Source organism: Erythrolamprus reginae, chromosome 10, assembly GCF_031021105.1.
Source record: "Erythrolamprus reginae isolate rEryReg1 chromosome 10, rEryReg1.hap1, whole genome shotgun sequence".
Lineage (NCBI taxonomy): Eukaryota > Metazoa > Chordata > Lepidosauria > Squamata > Dipsadidae > Erythrolamprus > Erythrolamprus reginae.
This window is the reverse complement of record NC_091959.1, coordinates 8,261,490-8,281,589: the sequence shown is the minus strand read 5'-3', so window position 1 is coordinate 8,281,589 and position 20,100 is coordinate 8,261,490. Positions and strand designations below refer to the sequence as shown.

At 42.9% G+C, this 20,100-nt stretch overlaps 1 protein-coding gene across 1 annotated transcript in view; it reads right to left on the bottom strand.

Annotated features, from left to right (window-relative positions):
* GLDN (gliomedin) overlaps nt 1-460 on the bottom strand; it is a 28,653-nt gene extending 28,193 nt beyond the window's left edge. The window contains exon 1 of the mRNA XM_070763609.1: nt 66-460. Within this exon, the coding sequence (XP_070619710.1) occupies nt 66-425 (360 nt within the window). The 5' untranslated portion in view covers nt 426-460. The remainder of the gene's footprint in view (nt 1-65) is intronic.
* Between the last annotated feature and the right edge of the window lie 19,640 nt (nt 461-20,100).

The following is a 20,100-nucleotide window of genomic DNA, read 5'->3' as shown; positions in this document are numbered from 1 at the left end:
TGTAAGGCCGGGCACATACCCACCCACTCCTACCCATTCCTCCTGCCTTCCCAACGCGCCCCTACCGGCACCATGGAGTAAGTCATCAGCATGAGCATCTCCTCGCTCTCCGCTCGGAGGTGGCCCTTGGCGAGGCCGCGCCGCCGCTGCTGGCTCCTCTTGGCGCGGCCAGCCGGCGGGATTGCGCCGTCGGCAGTTGGAGAGGCGGGCGACAGCAACGTGCGGAGCGCGGCCGCGGCGGCGGGACCCCCAGAGGACGTCGGTCCCCGCAGCTGCCTGGCCTCCTCCTGCAGCTCCCGCAACGCCGCGCTCAGCTCCCGCCACTGGGCCAGCAAGTAGAGGGTCCCGACGGCGCTCAGCGCCGAGATCACCCCGGCCGCGGCCAGGGCGCACCGCAGCGCGCGGCCAGCCCCGCGGCTCTCCATCGCCCTTCTTTGCGCCCGGGCACCGGCCGGAGAGATGCTGTGTGCGCGTCCCGGGGCGGGGAAGCTGCTACTGCTACTGCTCGGCCCCGGGGCGGCTCTTATGGCCCGTGGGCGGCTGAGTCACCCGGGTGCCAGGAGCACCGGCTGTGGGGTTTGGAGACGGCAGGGCGCGGGCGCGGATGGCCTGGCAACCCATGTCCCTTCCCGGCTGCAGAGGCGCGCACGGACCGGTCGGGGCCGGAACTCTGGGGAAGCCAAAGTCCGGCTACTAAGCTTAGAATAACGGCGCCTAAAACACGATTTAAGTATTGCCCACAAGATTATATGCTGCAACGTCCTAACGGTCAATGACCACTTCAGCTTCAACCGCAACAACACAAGAGCACCCAACAGATTCAAACTTAATATTCACCGCTCCAAACTTGACTGTAAAAAATATGACTTTAACAATCGTGTTGTCGAAGGGTGGAACTCATTACCGGACTCAATAGTGTCAACCCCTAACCCCCAACATTTCTCCCTTAGACTCTCCACGATTGACCTCTCCAGGTTCCTAAGAGGTCAGTAAGGGGCGTACATAAGTGCACTAGTGTGCCTTTCGTCCCCTGTCCAATTGTCTTTCCGTTCTCTCACTTATCATATATATTTTCCTCCTTTCATATATCTTCTCCTCTATTTTTACATATTATCTTTATATATATTACTTCATGTCTATTCTCTTCCATATGTATTGTGTATTGGACAAATAAATAAATAAATAAATAAATAAATAAATAAATAAATAAATAATACTATACAGTGAAAACCAGGGGGAAACCACGATGGGCTCTCTGGACCATGGTTTGTTGAAGAACTATGGTTTCTTAAAAATTGGGAGCGCACGCTGGGTGCGGTTTAAGTGTCGCCGCGGATGGGGACTTGCCACCGGCTAAGCCCCAATTAAGCAAACCTCCTTAGAGTGGGATGGGTTTTTAAAAACATATTAACAGAGTTGGAAGGGACTTTAAAGGTCATCTAGTCCAATCCCCCCTCCGCCCCAGACCCCCTCCCCCCCCCCCCCCGCCCAAGCAGGGGACCCTACATCATTTCAGACAGATGGCAGTCCAGTCACTTCTTGAAAATTTCCAATGATGAAGCACCCACAACTTTTGAAGGCAACTTCTATTGCATGGGTTGACTGCTCTCATATTCAGAATTACTTATCACTTATTATAAGAGGGCTGTGAAAATATTTACTGACCCCTCGCATCCTGGACACAAACTGTTTCAACTCCTACCCTCAAAACGTCGCTACAGAGCACTGCACACCAAGACAACTAGACATAAGAACAGGTTTTTTCCGAACGCCATCACTCTGCTAAACAAATAATTCCCTCAATGCTGTCAAACTATTCACTAAGGCTGCATTACTATTTATCTTCTAATAATAATAATGATAATAATAATAATAATATAATATAACAACAAAATAATAATAATAATAATAATAATAATAATAATAATAATAATAATTTATTAGATTTGTATGCCACCCCTCTCCGAAGACTCGGGACAGCTTCCCATCACCCATCTCCTCCCACTTATGACTGTATGGCTGTAACTTTGTTGCTTGCATCCTTACGATTTATATTGACTGGTTCCTAATATGATTTGATTGCTTATTTATACCTGGATTATCATTAAATGTTGTACCTTATGATTCTTGGTGAAGTTATCTTTTCTTTTATGTATACTGAGCGCATATGCACCAAGACAAATTCCTTCTGTGTCCAATAACACTTGCCCAATAAAATTCAGTTCTGTTCTATTCTATATTGTTTTATTCTATTCTATTCTGTTCTATTCTATTCTATTCTGTCCTATTCTATTCTAAAGACTAAAGTGCTACTTGGCTGATTCCGCTTCTCTTCCACAAACCTTATCTGATCTTCTGGGGCAAATGAGAAATAGATTCCAGGGTTTGAAGGGAGTTGACTTTTTGTTAAGTCAAACTGATAGCCGGAAGGAAACATCTTCAATCATTTGAAGCATAGCAGTTGGAGCATAGCAGGAGGCAAGATGCATTGAGCCTCCATCTGTGCCATACCCAGGAAGAACTGAGCTATTTAAAAAGGTGTGGTTGTTTATTCTGCAGATTCAAGAACCATTGCAAATGAACCAACAGTGAGTTTAAGGTTAGACCTAGACACCACTGGATCTTAAATAAGTCAACTCGGTTTTGGACTGGCATGACTACACCAAATTTGAACAGAGGGTGATATCTAACAAAATGCAATTTAATGGTGAAAAAAGTAAGTTTTCTACATTTAGGCAAGAAAAACAAAACACACAGGCACACTATATGTGGTACATTGCTCAACAGTAGTAATTGTGAGAGGGATCTTGGAGTCCTAGTGGACAAGCATTTAAATATGAGCCAAGGTGGCGCAGCAGGTAGAGTGCTGTACTGCAGGCCACTGAAGCTGACTGTAAATCTGTAGGTCAGTGGTTCAAATCTCATCACCAGCTCAAGGTTGACTCAGGCTTCCATCCTTCCGAGGTTGGTAAAATGAGGACCCGGATTGTGGGGGCAATATGCTGGCTCTGTTAAAAAGTGCTATTGCTAACATGTTGTAAGACACCCTGAGTCTAAGAAGAAGGGCGGGATTAAAAAATCTAATAAATAAAATAAAATAAATAAATAAATGCACATGAGCCAGCCGTGTGCAGCAGCTGCCAAAAAAGCCAACACAGTTCCAGGCTGCATTAACAGAGGGATAGAATCAAGAACATGTGAAGGGTTAATACCACTTTATAAGGCCACACTTGGAATACTGCATTCAGTTTTAGTCACCACGATACAAAAAGGATATTGAGACTCTAGAAAAAGTGCAGAGAAGAGCAACAAAGATGATTAGGGGACTGGAGGCTAAAACATATGAAGAACAGTTGCAGGAACTGGGCATGGCTAGTTTAATGAAAAGAAGGACCGGTGGAGACAGGATAGCAGTGTTCCGATACCTCAGGGGTTGCCACAAAGAAGTCAAGCTATTCTCCAAACCACCTGAGGGTAGAACAAGAAGCAATGGGTGGAAACTAAACAAGGAAAAAAGCAACTTAGAACTAAGGAGAAATTTCTTGACAGTCAGAACACTTGATCAGTGGAACAACTTGCCTCCAGAAGTTGTGAATGCTCCAACACTAGAAGTTTTTAAGCAGATGTTGGATAACCATCTGTCTGAAGTAGTGTAGGGTTTCCTGCTTAAACAGGGGGTTGGACTAGAATACCTCCAAGTTCCCTTCCAACTCTGTTGTTGTTGTTGTTGTTATTTATTAAATAGTCTCTGTATTAAACTTATACAAAGAAAGTGTACAGCTTTGGCCATGTAAATGCCAACCACACTGTAAGAAAACTAGATTCAACTCAACAACCTTGTTGAGTAACATTGAACTGGTCGCTATCACCAGCCTGCCTCATAGAATGGTAGATAATTCAGAGCAATTCCCAGTTCTTTGGCTGGATTGATGCCTGGATCTAAACCACACTTTGCAGAATAAGCCACAATTGCTTGTTTTAACCATGACTCAAAAGCAGAGGCAAATGAGCCAACCAATTGGAGCTCTATGGAGAAGATCGGGAATGGTTTATGCTTGTGTTTAAGCCAACATGTGTTTGTTCACTTTGGATTTTAGCCTCTTGGGTGGAATCCAGCCAATGCTGGGTTATTCACTAAATCAAAGCCAATTCTACCTTCACACAGTGTGTGCATATTGAACAATGGTGCTACACATAATGAAATGTATCCACTCTGTACTTCTGGGCCTATAATTATGGACTGTGCTATCCCTGCATCCATAATTAAATGACTACCAAAAATAATACATTAAAAAAAAACCTGTATTATTTCACTAGAAATATCATGCTAGCAAAAGTTTGCCATAGAGACATCTTGCAACCGGGAGAAATAAACAAACATCTAAATCACAACCGTCTCTTTTTGAAAAAGACCAAAACAAAATATGCAAATGTATTTTTAAATGCTATCACCATGGAAAATCAATGAGATGGACATTTATTTGAGGGCTACAGAGATGAGTTGGAAGATAGAATATGCATAGCTTCAAATGATCAAAATGGCAGCCTAAACACAGCAATCATAGTTTGGCTTGGTTTTGCAACCAAACCAAACTATGGTTGGGTTTTGGTTTGGTTCTGCAACCCAACAAGACCAACACAGACTTCAGAGGATAATTAGAACTGTTGGAAAAAAACTATTGCTACCAACCTTCATGGCACCGGACCAGGGTATCTACAAGACCGCCTTCTGCTGCACGAATCCCAGCGACCGGTTAGGTCCCACAGAGTGGGCCTTCTCTGGGTCCCGTCAACAAAACAATGTCGTTTGGCAGGGCCCAGGGGGAAAGCCTTCTCTGTGGCGGCCCCGGCCCTCTGGAACCAACTCCCCCCAGAGATTAGAATTGCCCCCACCCTCCTTGCCTTTCGGAAGCTCCTTAAAACCCACCTCTGCCGTCAGGCATGGGGGAACTGAGATATTCTTTTCCCCTAGGCCTTTACAATTCATGCATGGTATGTTTGTATGTATGTATGTTTGGTTTTACAATAAGGGTTTTTTAGTTGTTTTAGTATTGGATTTACATGCTGGTTTTTTTGTTACTGTTGTTAGCCGCCCGGAGTCTATGGAAAGGGGCAGCATACAAATCAAATCAAATCAAATCAATCAATCAATCAATCAATATAAATCTGCCTTCCATTGAGGGCCTGTACACTGCACGAGTCAAAAAGAGAGCTGTGAAAATATTTACTGACCCCTCACATCCTGGACTTAAATAGTTTCAACCCCTACCCTCAAAACGAAGCTATAGAGCAATGCACAACTAGACAACAAGACACAAGAACAGATTTTTTCCACAATGCCATCACTCTGTTTAAACAAGTAATTCCCGCAACACTATCAAACTATTTACTAAGTCTGCACTACTATTAATCTTCTCATTGTTTCTATCACCTATCTCCTCCCACTAATGACTGAATGACTGTAACTTTATTGTTTGTATCCTTACAATTTATATTGACTGGTTCCTAATAGGATTTGACTGCTTATTTGTACCCAGACTTAAGTAATGTACCTTATGATTCTTGACAAACTTTGCTTGTTTTTTAATGCACACTGAGAGCATTTATACCAGGACAAATTCCTTGTGTCACACTTGGCCAACAAAAAAATTCTATTCTATTCTATTCTATTCTACTCTATTCTAACCTCACCCCCTTTAATGGGCTGTGTGCACACAACTTCAGATCATGCAGAATGCAGTTGCGAGAGCAGTCATGGGCTTCCCAAGGCATGCCCATGTAACACCAACACTCCGCAGTCTGCATTGGTTGCCGATCAATTTCCGGTCACAATTCAAAGTGTTGGTCTTGACCTATAAAGCCCTTCATGGCATCAGACCAGAATATCTCCGAGACCGCCTTCTGCCGCACAAATCCCAGCGACCGGTTAGGTCCCACAGAGTGGGCCTTCTCCAGGTCCCGTCAACTAAACAATGTTGTTTGGCGGCCCCCAGGGGAAGAGCCTTCTCTGTGGCGGCCCCAACTCTCTGGAACCAACTCCCCCCAGAGATTAGAACTGCCCCTACCCTCCTTGCCTTTCGTAAACTCCTCAAAACCCACCTTTGTCGTCAGGCATGGGGGAACTGAGATATCTCCCCCGGGCCTATACAATTTATGTATGGTATGTTTGTTTGTATGTATGTCTGCTTAATAATGGAGTTTTTAAAATATTTTAAATTGTAAATTATTAGATTTGTTATGAACTGTTTTATTGTGTTGTGAGCCGCCCCGAGTCTACGGAGAGGGGTGGCATACAAATCTAATTATTATTATTAATAATAATAATAATAATAATAATAATAATAATAATAATAATATGTAAAATAAAAAGACCTTCATTTGCCCAACCTTGGGCTGCCATCCTTAACTCTATTGACTCTAGATGTCCCAGGTTGCAGGAACAAAATTCTTGATAAGATAGAAGGTTCTCCTGGGATCCAGAACAAATCTAGAGCAACCTAGAACAAAACTCATCCAAGAAAGACTTTGCTAAATGACTAAGTGGGGTATAAAAGTCCAGCTGGTAAGAAGGTAATAAACTTATTTCCTTTCCTTTAAAAAAAAATAACACACCTGGTTCATTTTTCAATGAGATTTCAAGGCATTTCCACCCAAACATTTGTACTATGCATACTAAGTACAAGGAGATTTGCAAATCTCTTTTGGAGAAACCGCAGTAGCCGTTTCCTTCTTTGTGTCTATGTGTGTGTGCGTATGACAGGAGTTCCTTGGAATGGATTTCAGTACAACACAAAACAAGGCATTCAATAGCCCAAGTGCCGGGAAAATACACTCACACACAAAAAACCGGGCACGCAGCTTGAAAGAAAACGATCGTCTCGTTGGCCACCGAAGGATGCTTCCCCCAGAAACCTCTGTTGGGTTTCTTTGAACAACTACAGGATTGTTTCTGGACAGGAAAAAATGAATCAGAGGAAAACCCAGAGGGAGCCATCAAAGCGAACGGAAGGACATGATTCATGTAAATGAATCGAGTGGGGATGAAAAGAGAGGGGTGGGAACAAGCTATTCATTATGCAAGGCAACACAGGCTAATGTAGCTGCTCTACTCTAGTAGATGAAAGCAATTGATGGGACTTCTGGGTGGTAGGGAGTCTGAAACTTCATCTAAACTACGACCTGCTTTAGCGATTGCGAGGGACTCATAACCAAGCCAGCCTGGCGATGGATAGCTGTCGCCAGATCTTAACTCCTCTGTGTTGAGGACATCAATGGGGAGTAATTGAAGTAACCCTCAGGTGCTATTCTCCAAAGCCCCTGGGGGCAGAACAAGAAGCAAAGGGTGGAAACTAAACAAGGAGAGAAGCAACTTAGAACTAAGGAGACATTTCCTGGCAGTCAGAATGGTTGATCAGTGGAACAGCTTGCCTCCAGAAGTTGTGAATGCCCCAACACTGGAAGTTTTTAAGCAGATGTTGGATAACTATCTTTCTGAAGTAGTGTAGGGCTTCCTGCCTAAGCAGGGGGTTGGACTAGAAGACCTCCAAGGTGCCTTCCTGTTGTTGTTGCTGTTGCTGTTGCTGTTGCTGTTGCTGTTGCTGTTATTATTGTGTTGTTGTTGTTGTTGTTGTTATTATTATTATTATTTGCTTAGATGTTTAGATTACTAGAGTTGGAAGTAATCTTGTAGGTCATCTAGTCCAACCCACTGCTCAAGCAGACAAATTGCCGTCCAATCAATCTCCTCTTGAAAGTCTCAAGTGTTGGAGCTTCCACAACCTCCACAGGCAACTGTTCCATTGGTTGATCATTCATTCATTCATTCATTCATTCATTCATTCATTCATTCATTGTATTTATATGCGGCTCCTTCCAAAACAGACTCATAGTGGCTGACAACAGTTACAACTGACAAAAGAGCCAGGGTGGCTCAGCAGGTAGAGTGCTGTACTGCAGACCACTGAAGCTGAATGTAGATTTGTAGGTCAGCAGTTCAAATCTCATCACTGGCTCAAGGTTGATGCAGCCTTCCAACTTTCCGAGGTGGGTGGGTGAGTGAGTGAGTGAGTGAGTGAGTGAGTGAGTGAGTGAGTGAGTGAGTAAGTAAATAAGTAAATAAGTAAATAGGTAAATAGGTAAATAGGTAAATAGGTAAATAGGTAAATAGGTAAATAAGTAAATAAGTAAATACAACAATAGTAAAAAAAACCAATAAAAATACAACAATAAAATCAGCAGTATGATAAAAGCGATAATATCATTAAAAAACCACACATACATTGTAATCACTCTGGTCCTAATTCCAGGCCTGCCAGAAAAGCCAGGTCTTAACAGCTTTCCAAAAGACCGGTAGGGAGGAGATAGTGCGGATCTCTGGGGGTGGTTGATTCCACGGGGTTGGAGCCACCACAGAGAAGGCTCTTCTCCGAGGTCCCGCCAATCGACATTGTTTGATGGACGGGACCTGGAGAAGGCCGACTCTGTGGGCCCTTACTGACCGCAGCGCGGTAGGAGGACAGAGGTGGTCCCGTAGACATTAATATAGATATTAATATATATAAAATATTCACTTTTGTCATTTTCTTTGCTTTCAAAGACAACCACACATAAGTTCATAGGCAGACTTAAAAAATAATGATGAGTGGTTAAAACCATAACTTTGTTTGAAAATAACTGCCCAGAAGAAAAGATAAACAGAAAGCATATCTCTGCAGAGGAATTCATTTGACTTTTGGTTGTTTTGAGACTCATGTTAGCTAATCGAGTGGCATGCCTTCAAGAATTCAAATGCCAACCTTGCCCAGTTGCTTCTGATGTAATGGACACGATTCCATCGGTACCTGGACAGTCAAATAAAGCACCGTTTCTTCTTTACAGTAAATTAAAACACATTTATTGGTTCAACAGCATTTGGAAAGAATCCTAGTTCTGTATTTTTTGCTTCTGCTAACTGTTTGCCTGAAATAAAGGAGAGGAAATATTTATAGAAAGAAGAGGGCAATGAACTTAAGCTATCTTTATCATCCCGCTCACCATAGACATTGCATGCCAACCGTTTCTCGGTGCCCACTCCACCCCCAACCACCTGAAATGGACATATCTGATTTGAGATGGAAAAATACAAGCTAAATTACAGAAAATATCTTCTCACCAGCTTTGAAACACTTAGACAACAGTATACTTGGCTTAGGAGAAACCAAACGATACAGACTTTTCTAGCGAAAAACATAAATTCACAATTCACACAGATAGCCCCTGCAACAAAGCACACTCCTAGGTTGAATGGGTACAACCCAACGGTATACCAGTTTATTTATTATTATTTATTAATTAATTAGATTTGTATGCCGCCCCTCTCCGCAGACTCGGGGCGGCTAACAACAATAAAAAGACAATGTAAACAAATCTAATATTAAAAATAATCTAAAAAACCCCAATTTAAAGAACCAATCATACACACAAACATACCATGTATAAATTCTATAAGCCTAGGGGGAAGGGAAAATTTCAATTCCCCCATGCCTGATGACAGAGGTGGGTTTTGAGGAGCTTGCGAAAGGCAAGGAGGGTGGGGGCAACTCTGATATCTGGGGGGAGTTGGTTCCAGAGGGTCAGGGCTGCCACAGAGAAGGCTCTTCCCCTGGGGCCCGCCAAACGACATTGTTTAGTTGATGGGACTGGAGAAGGCCCACTCTGTGGGACCTAATCGGTCGCTTTGATTCCTGCAGCAGAAGGCGGTCCCGGAGATATTCTGGTCTGATGCCATGAAGGGCTTTATAGGTCATAACCAACACTTTGAATTGTGACCGGAAACCGATCGGCAACCAATGCAGACTGCGGAGTGTTGGAGTGACATGGGCAAATTTAGGAAAGCCCATGATAGCTCTCGCAGCTGCATTCTGCACGATCTGAAGTTTCTGAACACTTTTCAAAGGTAGCCCCATGTAGAGAGCGTTACAGTAGTCGAGCCTCGAGGTGATGAGAGCATGAGTGACTGTGAGCAGTGAGTCCCCGTCCAGGTAGGGCCACAACTGGTGCACCAGGCGAACCTGGGCAAACGTCCCCCTCGCCACAGCTGAAAGATGGTTCTCTAATGTGAGCTGTGGATCGAGGAGGACACCCAAGTTGGGTCTGTAAGCTGCACTAAGCCATGGTTTATTGAAGAAACAAACTTTGGATTTACCTGCAACCACAGTTGAGATTTTGAAACCACAAGGGAAATACAACATCCATCACAATTGCTTCAGTGACAACCGTTGTGGAGTTTGGAGGGTCTCCAGATTCTTGTGGTCCATCCAGACCTCCATCCAAATCAAGAAAGTTGTATTGGCTACCTTGTGCCTGAAACTACATTCAGCCTTAGCATGCTGTGTGAATGAATCTCACGAATTCAGTTCCTTTCATTATGCAGAAAACTGGGTTAATTGGAGAAACCATGTTACATTTCATGAAAAATAAGTGTACCCAGCCTGTACCCAGCCAATCACAGCAAAATAAAAAATGATGGGTAACTAGTTTATAGTATTTGCAACATTTCTCTCCACCTCCTTCCCATCTTCTCTGCCAAGCAGGAAAGCAGATTATATATCTAAATATTATCATATTCTACTTTGAGTTGTTACATCTCCTTGGGATTATTTGAATAAAAAGCAATGTATTTCATGTAAAGTTAAGCATTGCAATTGTATTTTTCTTAGCCAAAGAAAAGAGGGCTTCCTATGGAAGACCTAGAGATCTTACTATTATTAAAAATACATTGAACTTGATGCTTGGGTACTCTTAAGGAACAGTGGGGAAATTCTAGGTGCCATCCCCTAAAAGACCATGCATCTTTCATATCTCTCCTCACTTCCAAAATGTCTTGAAAACAGGCCATGAAAAGGCTGTTGGGAAGAGAAAAAGGGCAGACATGAAGTTCTTGGTCATGTAAAGACCAACTGGAACAGGACCTTGGATAGCTCCCAGGATAGCTGGGAGAGATGTCTTCTTCTAATGGACTTGTCCAGGAAATGACCAAGAATCAAATATTACTACCGCCACCAAAATCATGGAGCAGCACTACAAGAAAAGCAAATAATTTTGAGATCCAAGAAATATTATAATATTATAATTATAGCTAAAATCCTAAAGAGGGATTTTCTTCAAAATGTTCTACCACATGGTGTTAACTTCCAAAACTGATGGTAATGAGGATTGATGTATGAAAGGAAGATACGATAGAACTGTGATGTTTTTTTCTCTTTCTGGTTTAAGTATGCCGAGTTGTAAGATGCTGTAGTTATGTACATATATATGTACGTGGCAGAGGCTGCAGGTTCAAATCCCAGTGAGGGTATGGCTACCTTGTTCTGTCTGGGTCCCTCCAACAAACACCAACCCAAAAAGAGAAGCCAGACACACTGGTAAAAATCAAAGGCAGTTTGTAGAATTCAAAGCAAACACAGGTAACAGAAAATGTCCTTACAAACAGGAACACGCTGAAACTTCAAAGATGTTTCACGAAGGCCATGAAGTAAAACAGGATTCTTGCTGTCAAAAACAACACTGGAGATAACAAACATACACCTCCCCCAAGTCTTCCAGTCTTCTAGGCCACAAGCCAAGATCAGAGACGCCGAGAAGCAAAGCAGGGTCACAGAACTCCCAGTTGATAACGCTCCACATAGCTAAAAGGGCTTGCCTGCCTTTTAAACCCTGCTGAGGAGAACCACACCCAAACCCAGCTGTTGCCAATTCAGTGATGCCAATACCTTTCTAATTGGTCCCATCTCTGAGCTGCACGTCTCTGTCTCATGTCAATTATAGCCTGTGCTTCCTCATCCAATGAGGCCAGGCTACTGGCTCGGGAGACCCCCCCCCCCCCCCGGGGCTCTCAGGCTGCTCCCCCTCATCCTCTTCCTGACTTTCCTCTCCCCCGTCTGCCTGGTCCTCCCCCTCCTGTTCACTGTCCTCCTCCTCTGGGCCTGGATCCAGCAGAGACACAGCCGGTCCCTGAGGAGCCTCAGGCTGAATCACAACATACCTGATGAGCGGAAACAACCTCGAAATAGATCTATACTATTTTCAATTCTGCAAAAATATGTTACATATATATATATATATATATATATATATATATATATATATATATATATATGTTAAATGTTTATAGCTGGGATTTTAAAATTAAGGGAGACCAGGATAGATCTATTTCGGCCTTATTAGGCCTCATCAGCTGGCCACACCCATTCATTTACTGGGATTCGATATATATATATATATATATATATATATATATATATATACACATACACACACACACACACACACATATAATACACACATGCACACACACCACTTCTGTACATGTGCAGAAGCATCCCAGGCAGGTGGGCGGAATGTTTTGGGCAGGTGGGTGGAGCCTCCCAGTTAGAACTATTAACCAGTGGAACAGCTTGCCTCCAGAAGTTGTGAATGCTCCAACATTGGAAGTTTTTAAGAACATGTTAGAAAACCATCTGTCTGAAGTAGTGTAGGGTTTCCTACCTAAGTGAGGGGTTGCACTATAAGACCTCCAAGGTCCCTTCCAACTCTGTGGTTGTTGTTGTTGTTGTTATACCTCCCGTGTCCCAACCAACTCTGTTATTCTGTTAAATATATTTTGGGGGAAAGAGGAATAGGAACATTGAGAAGTTTATTTTTCCAAGAGAAGTCAGTACATTTGAGAACCAGTCTGTGCCTATTAGATTCCCTGTGAATTGCAGTAGGCAGTTGAAACATCTTGCTTATTCTGGAATGTGATATTATTTTAGTGGGCTTCTCCGCAGGACAAGCTGTTCAAGGTACTCTGGATCCAACCCAATCCAAATGAATTGGATAAGAATTCTCCTCCTGTGAAAAGTTGGGGGAAATTTTGCAAACTGCCAAGCAAGGGGAACTTTACGTGGTTGTGTCTTCAAGAGCTGCTGGCACTAAGAGTTCACAACAATCTACATACTGATAGGTGTTACTTGAGCCACAGTTGTGAAGGGATTAGAGTGCAGTACTGCAGGCTACTCCTGCTGACTGCCGGCTGCCTACAATTTGGCAGATCAATTCTCCCCAGACTCAAGGATGACTCAGCCTTCTGTCCTTCCAGGGTGAGTAAAATGAGGACCCAGATTGTTGGGGGCAAGAGGCTGATTCTGCAAACCGCTTAGAGAGGGCTGTAAAAGCACTGTGGAGTTGTATACAGTGGTATCTCTACCTAAAAACGCCTTTACTTATGAACTTTTCCAGATAATAACCGGGTGTTCAAGATTTTTTTTGCCTCTTCTCAAGAACCATTTTCCACTTACAGACCTGAGCCTACGAAATTGTAACCGGAAAAGGCAGGGAGAAGCCTCTGTGGAGCCTCTCTAGGAATCTCCAGGGAGGAAACAGGGCTGGAAAAGGCGGGGAGAAGCCTCTGTGGGGCCTTTCTAGGAATCTCCTAGGAGGAAACAAGGCTGGAAAAGGCAGGGAGAAGTCTCCGTGGGGCCTCTCTAGGAATCACCTGGGAGGAAATAGGGCTGGAAAAGGCAGGGAGAAGCCTCCGTGGGGCCTCTCTAGGAATCTCCTGGGAGGAAATAGGGCTGGAAAAGGCAGGGAGAAGCCTCTGTGGGGCCTTTCTAGGAATCTCCTAGGAGGAAATAGGGCTGGAAAAGGTAAGGAGAAGCCTCCGTGGGGCCTCTCTAGGAATCTCCTGGGAGGAAACAGGGCTGGAAAAGGCAGGGAGAAGTCTCTGTGGGGCCTCTCTAGGAATCTCCTGGGAGGAAACAGGGCCTCCACCCTCTCTGTGGTTTCCCCAATCGCACAAATTATTTGCTTTTACCTTGATTCCTATGGGGAAAATTGCTTCTTCTTACAAACTTTTCTACTTAAGAACCTGGTCATGGAATGAATTAAGTTTGTAAGTAGAGGTACCATTGTATAAGTCTAAGTGCTATTGCTTTTGCTAGTGCTATTGCTAAAATCCCCATTTTCTCCCGATTAGCTGGAACTCGGGAGGCAAAATGGAGGTTTGGTCAGTCAGAGGTGGTATTTACCAGTTCTCCAAAACTACTCAAAATTTTCACTACCGGTTCTCCAGAACTGATCAGAACTTACTGAAACCCACCTCTGTTTTGAATGTGATATGGTGAGATGTTTAACGAAACTACCTTTCTGTGCATCTATATAGAGTGCTGGTGAGACCACATTTGGAATACTGTGTTCAGTTCTGGAGACCTCGCCTACAAAAAGATATTGACAAAATTGAACGGGTCCAAAGACGGGCTACAAGAATGGTGGAAGGTCTTAAGCATAAAACCTATCAGGAAAGACTTCATGAACTCAATCCGTATAGTCTGGAGGACAGAAGGAAAAAGGGGGACATGATCAAAACATTTAAATATGTTAAAGGGTTAAATAAGGTCCAGGAGGGAAGTGTTTTTAATAGGAAAGTGAACACAAGAACAAGGGGACACAATCTGAAGTTAGTTGGGGGAAAGATCAAAGGCAACATGAGAAAATATTATTTTACTGAAAGAGTAGTAGATCCTTGGAACAAACTTCCAGCAGACGTGGTAGATAAATCCACAGTAACTGAATTTAAACATGCCTGGGATAAACATATATGCATTGTAAGATAAAATACAGGAAATAGTATAAGGGCAGACTAGATGGACCATGAGGTCTTTTTCTGCCGTCAGACTTCTATGTTTCTATGTTTCTATCTTTAGTCGTGCTAAGTTTTTACCTGTCACGCAGAGCAGCAAACTTAAGAAAAAAATATTTTCTTTTCTTTTAGTTAAATAGCTTGTCGCTACCCATTAGCTTTTCAAGAGTCCCTTCATACTTCTTCAGATCTGGACTGTGCTTCATAGGATGCTGCTCAACTTAAATGTTTCAGAGGAGAAAAATCTCTCCTTCCTTGGAGAGGCAATTTCACGAAGTTTCTTCTTGAGCGGTATTGTTTACGCTTCGGGCAAGCTAAGAATGCAATCCCATTTAAATACAAGTTCCTGGGAAAGGTGCCCTGTTCTTGCATGTAGAAGTACACGAATAGTAGATGTTTGGAACAAGCTTCTAACAGACATGGTTGGTAAATCCACAGTCACTGAATTTAAACATGCCTGGGATAAACATAGATCCATCCTAAGATAAAATACAGGAAATAGTATAAGGGCAGACTAGATGGACCATGAGATCTTTTTCTGCCTTCAATCTTCTATGTTTCTAACTTCAGATTGTGTCCCCTTGTTCTTGTGTTCACTTTCCTATTAAAAACACTTCCCTCCTGAACCTTATTTAACCCTTTAATCTATTTAAATGTTTTGATCATGTCCCCTTTCCCTTTTGTCCTCCATACTATATAGATTGAGTTCATCAAGTCTTTCCTGAGAAGTTTTATGCTTAAGACCTTCCACCATTTTTGTAGCCCGTCTTTGGACCCGTTCAATTTTATCCATATTTTATTATTTATTTGTTTGTTTGTTTGTTTGTTTGTTTATTTATTTTGTCCAATACACAATGAGGGTTTTAGTGGGTATATATCTATATACACATAGTAAAATACATGATGAAGGTTATAGAGGAGATACTCATAGTAAAATATATCTAAGAAATAATAGAAAAGAAGATATAGTAATAGAACATATCAATGAAAGAATAGAAGAAGAGATATAGGAATAGAAGAAAGGTATAGGAGATGTAGGAGAGCAATAGGACAGGGGACGGAAGGCCCTCTAGGGCACTTGTACTCGCCCCTTACTGACCTCTTAGGAATCTGGATAGGTCAACCATAGGTAATCTTAGGGTAAAGTGTTGGGGGTTTGGGGATGACAATATGGAGTCCGGTAATGAGTTCCACGCTTCAACAACTCAGTTACTGAAGTCATATTTTTTACAGTCAAGTTTGGAGCGGTTAATATGAAGTTTAAATCTGTTGTGTGCTCTTGTGTTGTTGTGGTTGAAGCTGAAGTAGTCGCCGACAGGCAGGACGTTGCAGCATATGATCTTGTGGGCAATACTTAGATCTTGTTTAAGGCGTCTTAGTTCTAAACTTTCTAGGCCCAGGATTGTCTCATAGGGTATTCTATTTCGAGTGGAGGAGTGAAGGGCTCTTCTGGTGAAGTATCTTTGGACATTTTCAAGGGTGTTAATGTCTGAGATGCGATATGGGTTCCAAACAGATGAGCTGTATTCGAGGATGGGTCTGGCAAAAGTTTTGCAAGCTCTGGTAAGTAGTGTGAGATTGCCAGAGCAGAAGCTACGTAGGATTAGGTTTACAACTCTTGAAGCCTTCTTGGCTATGTTGTTGCAGTGGGCTTTGGCACTTAAATCTTTTGTTATTAGTATACCAAGGTCTTTAACCGAGTGGGGATTCTCTGTGATAATTTGATTATTCAGTTCGTATTTGGAGTTCAGATTCTTCTTCCCAATGTGTAGGACAGAGCATTTGCTAGTTGAGATTTGGAGTTGCCATATCTTAAGAAGTTTTCAGTTTCATCAAAAACTTAAGAAGCCAAACTGCTCTTGTTGACCGGATGCTACGTTTGCAGTTTGGATCTCATTTTTTCCGCCGTAACATCATTACATTAATTGTTCAGCGACATTAAGCCAAGAACAGCGTGTAAAGATCTGAATCGCTGGATAATACGTTCAATTATCAAGAGTAGCTTCCTGCACTGTATCCTGGAGCCCTTTCATAAGCTGTGCTGCTGAGCCCGTCGAGCTAAGAAATTATTGCATTCGCGTATCAGATCTCTCTCCGCTGATATCACTCGGTCACCTGTCCTGTTGAAGGGTGGACAGCAGAGCTTAGGCGCAAACTGGAACAATGAGATACACTCCAACTCACATTGTGTACCAGAATGGTTTGAGAAAGCGTATGGTCTGGCTGATTGTCTTGAATGAAGCCAATCAACCAATCCAGGTTAAAGAAAACATCATTTAGTGCAGTGCTCCAAAGGTGCCTTTCTTTTCTTTTTTGCAAAAGACCAATGGGCTTTGTTTATCCTTGAAAATGTTTTGCTTCTCATCCAAGAAACAAAGAAACATCATCATTATTATTCAGTACAACTCAGCAAACGAGATCACTATGCTGAATTTCGTATTTCATCACCAGTCGGGCGCTTCCCAAGCACGTAGGACTGTGTGATGTAGCGGTGAATTATGTTTGCCGATCCCAGTAAAGCGGCCTTTTGCAATTGACAGATGGGGATTTTGTCAATTCCGATGGTTTTCAAATGTCCGCTGAGATCCTTTGGTACTGCGCCCAGCGTGCCAAGTAGCACTGGGACCACTTTCACTGGCTTATGCCAGAGTCGTTGCAGCTCGATTTTTAGATCTTCGTATTTCACTAATTTCTCTAGCTGCTTCTCCTCAATTCTGCTGTCCCCTGGGATTGCGATGTCAATGATCCATACTTTCTTTTTCTCCACGATCACAATGTCTGGTGTGTTATGCTTCAGAATTCGGTCCATCTGAAGTCGGAAGTCCCACAGTAGTTTTGCTTGCTCATTTTCGACCACTTTTTCGGGCTTATGATCCCACCAGTTCTTTGCCACTGGGGGACTTATTATTATTATTATTATTATTATTATTATTATTATTATTATTATTAATTTGATTTGTATGCCGCCCCTCTCCATAGACTCGGGGCGGCTCACAACATACAATAAAACAATTCATAACAAATCTAATAATTTTTTTTTAAAAAAAATTAAAACCCCATTATTAAACCAGACATTCACACAGACATACCATACACAAATTGTATAGGCCCGAGGGGGGGGGATGCCTCAATTCCCCCATGCCTGACGGCAGAGGTGAGTTTTAAGGAGTTTACGGAAGGCAAGGAGGGTGGGGGCAGTTCTAATCTCCGGGGGGAGCTGGTTCCAGAGAGTCGGGGCCGCCACAGAGAAGGCTCTTCCCCTGGGACCCGCCAGACGACATTGTTTAGTCGACGGGACCCGGAGAAGGCCAACTCTGTGGGACCTACTCAGTCGCTGGGATTCATGCGGCAGAAGGCGGTCCCGGAGATATTCTGGTCCGATGCCATGAAGATTGACGGCAGAAAAAGACCTCCTGGTCCATCTAGTCTGCCCTTATACTATTTCTTGTCCTTGTGTTCACTTTCCTATTAAAAACACTTCCCTCCTGAAACTTATTTAATAGGAGAGTGAACACAAGAACAAGGGGGCACAATCTGAAGTTAATTGGGGGAAAGATTAGAAGTAATGTGAGAAAATATTATTTTACTGAAAGAGTAGGAGATGCTTGGAACAAACTTCCAGCAGACGTGGTCGGTCAATCCACAGTCACTGAATTTAAACATACCTGGGACAAACGTAGATCCATCCTAAGATAAAATACAGGAAATAGTATAAGGGCAGACTAGATGGACCATAAGGTCTTTTTCTGCCCTCCGTCTTCTATGTTTCTATCTCAAGATGAATCTATTTATACCTTCGTTTATTTATTTATTTTTCACGTTTTTGAATTGTCTCCTTTGGATGGGAAGGAAAGATAGAAGAAGAGAGCGAAAGGAGATCATTCTTGTTTGTTTCAGAACCGAAGGAGACAAATCAAATCTTCCTTTTCTTATCTGATGCTAGCTGTTTTTTGGGGTGGGGTATGTTGTGTTTGGGCCTGGGCCAGCCGTTGCTCCCACAGATGGGAGAGACATGGCACACACTGAATGCGAAAGCCTGGCTGACAGCCAGGAAGACTTGGCAGACAGCCAGGAGGACGAGGTCACTGGTAAGCAGGATTCAGCCTACAGCTCAGGGGATTTGGCATACAGTCCCTCAGACAGTCTTTCATCTCTGGATTCTTCTGCAGAAGAGCTATGCAGAGAAGGGATCGACTGAAGGAGTATTACAAGTCATCAGAGTAGCACCTGGGCTGGGTGTGGTTCTTACACTGAGGGCTGGGTGTGGTTCCCTTAATGAGGGCTAAAGGGATAAAAGGGAACAGAGGCCCAAGGCAAACTGTGGCTGTTTATCTGTGTTATTTTGTGGTTCCTGCTCTGAAGTTTCTGGTCCGTGCCGTTGGAGTTTTCAACCCAGCTTTTTCAGACAAGTGGGAGGTGAAAACTCTGGGACTTGCTGTTTGCTTCAAAGATTCAAAAGGACTCCTGAAACGTCTTTGCTCATTCCAGGTTGTCGTTGTTTGGTTTTTTCTGTGTTTTTGTATGCGGCTGAAGTAAGCCTTGCACTATCATTGTTTTCAGACACTAAGAACTGTTTTGAGTAACCCTTTTTTGTTTATTTAATACAAATTTGCTGATTAGCAGAGCATGTGTGTGTTTGATTTCTTTTCCTTGGACTATTACGCATTGCCTGAGCCCAGTCAGGCAGAACAGGATAGGAACCAGCAGGGACAATTCACAGAAAGCCTGGATACTAAAAAAAAAAAGTATTTTCAAGCTCTCCAGGTGGGCCTGAAGCTGTTCAGCTTTCCACTTGTCTTCCTAGCAGCAGCACCACAACCGTAGAAAGCCCAGCTATGTTGGTAAGGGGGTGGCAAAAGCAGATTGCGTGTAGAAGTTGTCTTTCTGCAGCACACCAACCAGGCTGGGGAAGAAGCAGGAGTAGGAAAAAGAAAACTCAAATGTCAAAATTCTTGCATGAAAAGAATAACAGGGCGGAGGAGGTGAAGATCATATTATTATTATTATTATTATTATTATTATTATTATTATTATTATTATTTTATTATTTATTGGATTTGTATGCCGCCCCTCTCCGCAGACTCGGGGCGGCTAACCACAATGATAAAAAACAACATGTAACAATCCAATTTAATAAAACAACTAAAAACCCTTATTATAAAAACCAAACATACACACAAACATACCATACATAACTTGTAATGGCCTTGGGGAAGGAATATCCTAACTCCTCCATGCCTGGCGACAAAGGTGGGTCTTGAGTAATTTGCGAAAGACAAGGAGGGTGGGAGCCATTCTAATCTCTGGGGGGAGTTGATTCAACGTCCTGCCTGTCGGCGACTACTTCAGCTTCAACCACAACAACACAAGAGCACCCAACAGATTTAAACTTAATATTAACCGCTCCAAACTTGACTTTAAAAAATATGACTACAGTAACTGAG